Below are 10,862 nucleotides of genomic sequence, written 5' to 3' on the forward strand. Positions count from 1 at the left end.
AGCTCCGTTGCTAACCAAAAAGGTCAGCAGTTCGAATCCACCAGCCACTCCTTGGAAACCCTATGAGGCAGTTGGCAGTGAGGGAATGTGTGGACATACATCAAACAAGAAAAAAGTACAGAATCTTGGCATATGGAGGGCCCTTAGAAATTTACTTGGTCCATACTCTGTCTCCAAGTCAATCCAAATGGTTGATTTTATTTAAATTCTTAAAGGAGATTCAGCAGTTTTATGTATGCATGTGTGTAACCACGTATGTATTTGTTCCTTGCCTCATTTTAAAAGGATTTGAGTAGACACAATGCTTTACTGGCACAGTGATATGTTCTAGTGTTTCATAGCTATTAATACGCAGAAAGTTTGACTTAGAGAAATGTTTCAATCTGTGGTAAATTATTTGCTCGGGTGTTCAGGCAAGTTACCAGTGTGTATGAAACCCAAATTCTGTGTATGCAGTTATCAGCCCTTCTCATCGATGTGAAGAGATGGAGAAGGATTCTATTTTGGCACCACCCCACCCTCGCTTCCTGCACATATGAAAAGTAGGATGCATAAAAGAAGGTGGGGAGAGTGGTGCCAATGAAATTTGATTTCTAATCAAATTCTGTTAAAAGCATTTGGAAATAATTTGACTTTGAGTCTACGCCATATCAGGCTACCCACTGGAAGAGAAAAATGCAAGTATCCAGATGCTTGGTGTCTATACTGTGCTAAAAATGTGACTATTTGGAAACATTTAGTAGTATCCTGAACAAAATAAGAATTTTTCACATTTTATCTGTAAGTTTTAGTATCACACAGGAGCAGTTGTTATATTTTTAAACTTTATTTTATAGATACCAATTTTCTTTGGAGCCCTGGTGGCTCAGTGGTTAAGAGCTACAGCTGCTAATCAAAAGGTCAGATGTTCGAATCCGCCAGCTACCTCCTTGGAAACTCTATGGAGCAGTTTTACTCTGTCCTATAGGGTCGCTATGAGTTGGAATTGACTGGATGGCAGGGATGTTTTTTGTTTTTTAAATTTCCTTTGCTTATTTATAAGCTGCTCTGAGATGCACAGTAACTATAGACTACAGAACAGATGCTGCCTTAGACAAATTAATGATCCCTTCAGAGGATGGCTATATTTGTTAAAAGGCTGTATGTGAAAAAGTTCTGAGCTTTTTGGATTAGTCCCTCACCTCTGAAGGATGTGTCCAAATTATCCATAAACAGGGTACAAACCATAACTAACAATACACAAACACCACAACATAAGGTAGATAACTGGGATCTTCCAAAAATTAAACACGTATGCTCAACAAAGTCTTCGCCAAAAGAGTAAAAAGAGAACCTATAGACTGGGGGAAAAAAATTGGCTATGATAAATCCAACAAAGGTCTAATCTCTAAAATCTACCAAAAAAAAATCGAATTAAAAAATGGGTAAAGGATATGAACAGGCACTTCACCAAAGAACACATTCTGGCGGCTAACAGACACATGGGGAAATGCTTGTGATCACTAGCCATTAGGGAAATGCAAATCAAAACCACAATAAGATATCATCTCACCCTGACATTACTGCATGAATAAAAAAGCCAGAAAATAACAAATGTTGGAGAGGCTACAAGGAGACTGGAACTCTTATGCGCTGCTGGTGGGAATGCAAAATGGTACAACTGTTTTGGAAATCAATATGGCACTTCCTTAAAATGCTACAACTAGAAATACCATATGATCCAGCAATCCCACTCCTAGGAATATATCCTAGAGAGATAAGAGCCTTCACACAAATAGACATATGCACACCCATGTTCATTGCAGCATTAGTCACAATATCAAAATGATGGCTACAACCTAAGTGCCCATCAACAGATGAATGGATAAACAATGATACTTATACACAGTGGAATACCATGCAACAGTAAAGAACAATGATGAATCTGCGAAACATCTCACAACATGGATGAACCTAAAAGGCATTATGCTGAGTAAAATAAGTCAATCACAAAAGGACAAATATTGTATGAGACCACTACTATAAAAACTCAAGAAAAGGTTTACACACAAAAAGAAATAATCTTTGATGGTTATGAGGGAGGGTAGTAGTGGAGAGGAAAAACACTAAATAGACAAGAAAAGTGTTAATTTTGGTTAAAGGTAAGACAGTACATAATACTGGGGAAACCAGCACAACTTGACCGAGATGAGGTCATCAAAGCTCTATAGACACATCCAAACTTCCTCAGGGACTGAATTACTGGGCTGAGGGTTGGGGACCACATCTAGGAGCACATCTAGCTCAATTGGCATAATACGGTTTATAAAGAAAATGTTCTACATCCAACTTTGGTGAGTAGCATCTGGGGTCTTAAAAGCTTGTGAGTGGCCATGTAAGATACTTACTTCACTGGTCTCACCTCTTCTGGAGCGAGGGAGAAGAAAACCAAAGACATAAGAGAAAGATTAATCCAGAGGACTAATGGACCACAAGTACCATATCCTCCATCTGACTGAGTCCAGTACAATTTGATGGTTCCCCGCTAACACCGCTGACTGCTCTGACAGGCATCACAACAGAGCGTCCCGGACAGAGCTGGAGAAAAATGTAGAACGAAATTCTAACTCACACACACACACACACACAAAATCAGACTTACTGGTCTGACAGATACTGGAGAAATCCCGAGAATATGGCCCTTGGACACCATTTTAACTCAGTACTGAAGTCACTCCTGAGGTTCATCCTTCAGCCAAAGATTAGACAGGCCCATAAAACAAAATGAGACTAAATGAACACATCAGCCCAGGGCCAAGAATGAGGTTGGAGGAAGGGACAGAAAAGCTGTTACTGAGGAATTCAAGGTGGAGAAGGGGAGAGTGTGGACATGTTGCACGGTTGGCAACCAATGTCCCAAAATAATATGTGTATTAATTATTTAATGAGAAACCAATTTGGTTTGTAAACCATCTAAAGTACAATAAAAAAGAAAGAAAGAAAAAAAAATCAACAAACCACTGGCCAAATTTACAAAAGAAAAGAAGATGAAAATAACCCAAATAAGAAATGAGATGGATGACATTAAAACAGAACCAACTGAAATAAAAAGGATCATAACAAAATTTTATGAAAAAATTATACTCAACAAATTTGAAAACCTAGAAGAAATGGACAAATTTCTAAAAACACACTACCACCCAAATGGACACAAACCAAACTAGAAAATCTAAACAAACCCATAATAGAAGAAGAAATTGAAGGGATCATTAAAAAAAAAAACTCCCAACAAAAAAAAATTCTGGCCCAGACAGCTTCACTGGAGAATTTTAGCAAATATTCAAAGAAGAGTTGACAACAATACTATTCAAACTTCCAGAATTTAGAAAAGGAAGGAATACTACTTAATTCAGTCTGTGAAGCCAGCATAACCCTGATATCAAGACCAGGCAAAGACATCACTAAACACACGCACACACACACACACACACATATATATATATATTTCCCTCATGAATATAGACACAAAAGCTGTCAACAAAGTTCTAGCCAATAGAATTCAAGAGCATATGAAAAAATAATACATCATGCCAAGTGGGATTCATACCAGGTATGCGAGGTTGGTTCAACATTAGAAAATCAAGCAACATAATCCAGCACATAAGTAAAAGAATCACGAGATCGTCTCAATTGACGCAGAAAAGGCTTTTGACAAAGTTGAATACCCATTTTTGATAAACATTCTCAGCAAAACAGGAATAGAAGGGAAATCCCTCAACATAATTAAGGGCATATAAACAAAATCAACAGCTGACATTATTCTTAACGGAGAGAGACTGAAAGCACAATGGGAACCAGACAAGAATGCCCTTTGTCACCACTCTTATTCAAGATTGTACTGGAAATCTTAGCTAGAAAAGTAAGGCAAGAATGGAAAATGAAAGGCATTAGAGTAGGTAAGGAAGAAGTAAAACTATCCTTATTTGCAGATGTATGATCCTATACATGGAAAATCCCAGAGACTCCACAAGAAAGCTACTGTAACTAATAGGAGAATTCAACAAAGTGGCCGGCTGTCTGGGAGCCATACTCTCAGGGTTTCTCTAGTCTCTGTCAGGTCAGCAAGTCCGGTCTTTCTTTCTGAGTTAGAATTTTGTTCTACATTTTTCTCTAGCTCTGTCTGGGACTGTCTATTGCGATCCCCGTCAGAGCAGTCAGTGATGGTAGGCAGGCACAATCTGGTTGTGCTGGACTCAGTCTGGTGAAGGCCGTGGTAGACATGGCCCATTAGTCGTTTTGACTAATCTTCCTCTTGTGTCTTTAGTTTTCTTCATTATTCCTTGCCCCCAAAGGCATGAGACAGTAGGGTATTTTAGATGACCGCTCACAGGCTTTTAAGACTCCAGATGCTACTCCAAAAGCAGAATGTAGAACATTTTCTTTACAGACTGTCATCCTCTGGGGTCATTTCTATCACCAAGGCCATATTTTCCAACTACTGATCCTTCTTTATTTCCAATTTACGTATTCCAATCATCAGCAATTATCAATGTGTCTTGATTGCATGTTTGATCAATTTCAGACTGCAGAAGTTGGTAAAAATCTTCAATTTCTTCGTCTCTGGCATTAGTGGTTTATGTGTAAATTTGAATAATAGTCATATTAACTGGTCTTCCTTGTAGGTGTATGAATATTATCCTATCACTGACAGTATTGTACTTCTGAATAGATCTTGAAAAATGTTCTTTTTGACAATGAATGTGATGCCACTCCTCTTGAATTTGTCGTTCCCGGCATAGTAGACCATATGATTATCCAATTCACAATGGCGAATACCAGTCCATGTCAGCTCACTAAAGCCTAGGAGATCAATTTTTATGCATTTCATTTCTGATGACTTACAGTTTTTCTAGATTCATACTTTATACATTACACATTATGATTATTAATGGATGTTTGTAGCTGTTTCTTCTCATTTTGAGTCATGCCACCTCAGCAAATGAGGGTCCCAAATGCTTGACTCCATCCCTGTCATTAAATTCGACTCTACTTTGAGGAGGCAGCTCTTCTGCAGTTGTCTTTTAGTGCCTTCCAACCTGAGGGGCTCATCTTTTGGAACTATATCAGCTAATGTTCCACTGCTATTCATAAAGTTTTCACTGGTCAATTTTGTTAGAAGTAGATTACCAAGTCCTTTTTCCTAGTCTCTCTTAGTCTGTAAGCTCTGCTGAAACCTGTTCACCATGGATGGCCCTGCATGTATTTGAAATACTGGTGGCATAGCTTCTAGCATTACAGCAACATACAAGCTACCAAAGTGTGACAAATAAGTGGTGGAACCCAGATCAACAGACCTACATAAATGGAAAAACATGCCGCACTCAAGGATAAAAAAAAATAGGAAGACTTAAAATTGTGAAAATGTTAATACTACTCAAAGTGATCTACCAATACAATGCAATCCTGGTCCAAATTCCAACAACATTTTTTAATGAAATAGTAAAACTAATCGCCAACTTTATATGGAAAAGAAAGAGGCCCTGGAAAGCAAAGCAGTATTGGAGAAGAAGAACACAGTAGGAGGTCTCATACTTCCCGATCCCAGAACCTACTGTACAGCCATGGTAGTCAAAACAGCCTGATGCTGGCACAATGACAGACACATAGACCAATGGAACATAATTGAGAACTCAAAAGTAAATCCATCCACCTAGGGACAGCTGATCTTTGACAAAGAGTCAAAGTTCATTAAACAAGGAAGAGAAAGTCTTTAACGAATTGTGCTGGCAAATATGGATATCCATTTGCAGAAAAATGAAACAAGATCCATACCTCACACCTTACACAAAAACTGAAAATGGATCAAATATCTAAATGTAAAACCAAAAATTATAAAGACCATGGAAGAAAAAATAGGGACGATGCTAGGGGCCCTAATATATGGCAAAAATAGAATGCCAAAAGTAACCAAAAACACACAAACAGCAGAAGACAAACTAGATAACTGGATCTCCTAAAGATTAAAAACTTATGCTCATCAAAAGACCTCATCAAAAGTCTTCACCAAAAGAGTAAAAAGAAAACCCATAGATTGGGAAAAAAATTTGGCTATGACCTATCTGACAAGGGTCTATCTCCAAAATTTATAGAAAACTTCAAAATCTCAACAACAAAAAGACAAACAACCCAATTAAAAAATTGGCGAAGTACATGAACAGGCAATTCACCAAGGAAGACATTCGGGTGGTTAAAAAAGACATGAAGAGATGCTCTCGATCATCAGCCACTTGTTGTTGTTAGGTGCTGTCGAGTCAGTTTCGACTCAAAGCCACCTCATGCACAAGAGAACAAAACAATGCCTAGTCCTGCGCCATCCTCACAATTGTTGCTGTGTTTGAACCTATTGTTGCAGCCACTGTGTCAATCCATTTCATTGAAGGTCTTCCTCTTTTTCACTGAGCCTGTACTTTACCAAGCATGATGTTCTTCTCCAGGGACTGATCCCTCCTGATAACATGTCCACACTATGTGAGACGTACTTAGCCAGTAGAGAGATGCAAATCAAAACTACGTTGAGATATCATCTCACCCCAGCAATAATGCACTAATCAAAAAAACAGAAAACGACAAATGCTGGTAAGGTTGTGAGGAGATTGGAACTCTTATGCACTGCTGGTGGGAATGTAAAACGGTACAACCGCTATGGAAACAGTATGGTGCTTCCTTAGAAAGCTAGATCTAGAAATACCATGTGATCCAGCAATCCCAATCCTAGGTACATATCCTGGAGAAATAAAAGCCATGACAAGAATAGACATATGCACTCCCATATTCATTGTAGCATTGTTAACAATAGCAAAAACATGCAAACAACCTAAAAAAAAAAAAAGAAAACTAAGTGTCCATCAATGGATGAATCAATAAACAAACTATGGTACACACACACAATGGCATACTATGCAATGATAAAGAATAATGATGAATCTGCAAAATCTCTCACAAGATGGATGAGTCTGGAAGATATTATACTGAGTGACATAAGTTAATCACAAAAGGACAAATATTATATGAGACCAGTATTATCAACATTCAAGAAAATGTTTATACACAGAAAGAAACATTTTTTGATGGTCACCAGACATGGGAGGAGGAGGGAGGAAAAATCACTAACTGGAGAGTAGACACACGTTAACTTCTGTGAAGGGAAAGGCAGCACACAATATGGGGTAAGTCAGCATAATAGGACGAAGGCAAGGGAAGACACTGAGATGTACGCAAGAATAAAAGACAATGATGGTAAATACTATCACATACATAATCCTGCAACAGCAGTAATAACAAACAAGAATTTATGAGAGGATACACAGGTAGATATGTATGCTGAGTAGGTGTGGGAGGTTGTACAGGAGTACCAATGTGCATGTATAGGTTTTTCTGTGGATATTTCTACAAACATATTTGTATGTGTTGCATGTATATTCATATATATAATACAGTACACAAGGGGCATAGTCATGGAAACATCCTAGACATAGCCATACATATCACAGGACTGAGTTACTGGGCTTGAAGGCTAAGGGCCATAGTCTTGGGGGACATTTAGGTCAATTGACATAACATAGTTCATAAAGACAATATTCTACATCCTACTTTGGTGTGTAGTGTCTGGAGTCTTATAAGCAGCTATCTAATATACAATTATTGGTCTTTTTTTCATCTGGAGCAAAGGAGAGTGAAGAAAACCAAAGACTCAAGGAAATAATTCGTCCAAAGGACTAATGAACCACAAATACCACAGCTTCCACTAGCCTCAGACCAGAAGAACTAGATGGTGCCTGGCTACTGCTTTGACCAGGATCACAAGAGGAGGGCCCAGTCAGAGAGGGAAAAAAATGTAGAACAAAATTCAAATTCATAAAAAAGACCAGATTTACTGGTCTGAGAAAGACTGGAGGAACCCCAAGACTACGGCCCTTAGGCCCTCTTCTAGCTTCTACTTGAAGCCATTCCTGGAGATCACCTTTCAGCCAAATAATAGGCAGGCCTATAAAATAAACAATAATACCTGTGAGGAAAGCGCTCTTTAGAGCAATCATCTATATGAGACCAAAAGGGCAGGAAGGGATAGGAAAGCTGTACGAATAGAAATACGGAACTCAGGGTGGTACTGGGGAGAGTGCTGACACATTGCAGGTGCTGTAACCAATGTAAGGGAACAATTTGTGTATAGACTGTAGAATGGGAAGCTAATTAACTCCACCTAAAATACAATAAAAAAAAAAATTGTTTTCAGACATTGCCAAATATTTCCTGGAAGCGAAATCCCTACCCCACCACTCCCTCCTGTCATGAGAACCACTAATTTAAACCAAAGCAGAATCAGACGGAGTCTCTGGGTGGTGCGAGTGGTTAACACTATGGGTTGTTAACTGAAGGGCAGGAAGTTCGAGTACACCCACAAGTCCTAGGGAGAAAAGCCTGGTGATCTACTACTTTGAAAATTCTATGAAGCGTGGTTCCACTTTGACACATACAGAGTTGCCTTGAGTAGGAATCACCCTGACAGTAACTGGTTTTTTATTTCCTTCAAAGGGATAAGAAAGGAGGGATGTGGCAGCAAGGACAAGCAGGGGCGACTCACATTGTAGGACCGCCTGTGCCTTTGTCTCCACTGCACCAGCACTACCTGTGCGATGACCAGGGCGCAGAAGAAGATCAAGATCATCTCCGCGTGCATGGACTCGTGGTCCCGATGTAACTTGTACATCCTCTCCTGCTGAAGGCTGGAACCGGCAAATGAAGCCATCTGAAAAAGCCCTCAACCCTTGCATATTTAGTAAAAAATATAGATATAACAGGCTGGACTCACAGAAGGCAATCAGAAGTTTCAAAGACAGGGGTTGTTAAGCTGTGATTACAAAGTTTTCATAATTGTGTTTTGGTTCCTCCCATGCTCCAGGGTTGGGGAAGTAGCAGATGAGAGCAGGAGCCTGATTCTACCAGCAAAATCAATTCCTCCCAACCGTTTGCTTTCTGGTTGGTTTTGGCCTCAGCTTTGACTTTTCAAGCTAAGTGCTAAAACCACAAGCATTGATCACTGCTCTAGGAAGACTTGAGTTCCAGTCCTGGATCTGTTACTTAATCACCATGTAAGCTTAAGAAAGTCACTTATCTTCTCTGAGCCTCAGTTTTCTCATTTACAAATTTAAGATAACTATCCCTCTGTATCCTACTGTGTAAAACTGGAATGCATATGTTATTTATTTGTACCTATATTAGTAAAAATAATAACTATTAGGTTGAATCATATAAAGTTGCCATTTTTGAAAGTAAAAAAAAATAGAATTTGGTAATTTCAAGTAATTTCCAATATTATCAAGTAAAAGGAGACACCGTAGATGGTGCCTCTGCTGAGAGTATATTATCCACAGTGCTATGGAAAGTTCCTGAGCAAGTTGTATAAATTGTTTTCATTATAGGGAGAAAGAATTGGCCCAAATATTATCTTAGATATGCACACACATTCAGATGATGGCTGAAAATTTTCATTTTTGGTTGGACTCTTGGTTTTGCACAATGGTAGAGAAAATCACTAAGACGCTATGTCATCTGGTTTAATTTCCTACAACAGGAGCGGCCTTGAAGAAAGCCTAGAGCAGTGGTTCTCAATCTCGGCTGGAAGTTAGAAATTCCTAGGTAAAACCCTAGAACATTTGAAGATGTATCCTGAAGTACAACGCTGTAAGTGGTAGGATAATATCCATATACATATAAGGAAGACCAGTTAATATGACTATTATTCAAATTTACACACCAACCACTAAGGTCAAAGATGAAGAAGTTGAAGATTTTTACCAACTTCTGTGTCTGAAATCAATCGAACATGCAATACAGGTACACTGATAATTACTGGTGATTGGAATTCAAAAGTTGAAAACAAAGAGGAAGGATAAGTATTTGGAAAATATGGCCTTGGAGATAGAAATGGTGCTGGAGATTGCATGACAGAATTTTGCAAGACCAACGACTCCTTCATTACAAATACCTTTTTTCAACAACATAAACGGCGACTATACACATGGACCTTGCCAGATGGAATACACATGAATCGAGTTGACCACATCTGTGGAAAGAGATGATGAAAAAGCTCAATATCAGCAGTCAGAACAAAGCCAGGGGCCAACTTTGGAATAGACCATCAATTGCTCATATGCAAGTTCAAGTTGAAACTGAAGAAACTCAGAACAAGTCTACAAGGGCCAAAGTATGACCTTGAGTATACCCCACCTAAATTTAGAGACCATCTCAAGAAAAGATTTGACTTATTGAACACTAATGACCGAAGACCAGATGAGTTGTAGAATGACATCAAGGACATCATCCATGAAGAAAGCAAGAGGTCATTGAAAAGACAGGAAAGAAAGACCAAAATGGACGTCAGAAGAGACTCTGAAACTTGCTCTTGAATGCTGAGTAGCTAAAGCAAAAGGAAGAAATGATGAAGTCAAAGAGCTGAACAGAAGATTTCAAAGGGTGGCTTGAGAAGACAAAGTATTATAATGACATGTGCAAAGGGGTGGAGATAGAAAACCAAAAGGGAAGAACACATTCAGCATTTTTCAAGCTGAAAGAACTGAAGAGAAAATTCAAGCCTTGAGTTGCAATATTGAGGGATTCTAGGTCTTTTATGCAGAAAATATTAAATGATGCAGGAAGCATCAAAAGAAGATGGAAGGAATATGTAGAGTCATTGTACCAAAAAGAATTGGTCAACAATGTTTAACCATTTCAGGAGGTAGCATATGATCGAGAACCGATGGTACTGAAGGAAGAAGTCCAAGCTGCACTGAGGGCATTGGCAAATAAAAAGGCTCCATGAATTG

General features: G+C 38.7%; 1 protein-coding gene across 1 annotated transcript in view; it reads right to left on the reverse strand.

The window, feature by feature from the left end:
• The window catches only part of RNF175 (ring finger protein 175), a 48,814-nt gene extending 39,794 nt beyond the window's left edge, over positions 1-9,020 (reverse strand). Inside the window, 1 exon segment of the mRNA XM_023557104.2 lies at positions 8,621-9,020. Within this exon segment, the coding sequence (XP_023412872.2) occupies positions 8,621-8,785 (165 nt within the window). The 5' untranslated portion in view covers positions 8,786-9,020.
• Between the last annotated feature and the right edge of the window lie 1,842 nt (positions 9,021-10,862).

This window comes from Loxodonta africana, chromosome 13 (genome assembly GCF_030014295.1).
Source record: "Loxodonta africana isolate mLoxAfr1 chromosome 13, mLoxAfr1.hap2, whole genome shotgun sequence".
NCBI lineage: Eukaryota > Metazoa > Chordata > Mammalia > Proboscidea > Elephantidae > Loxodonta > Loxodonta africana.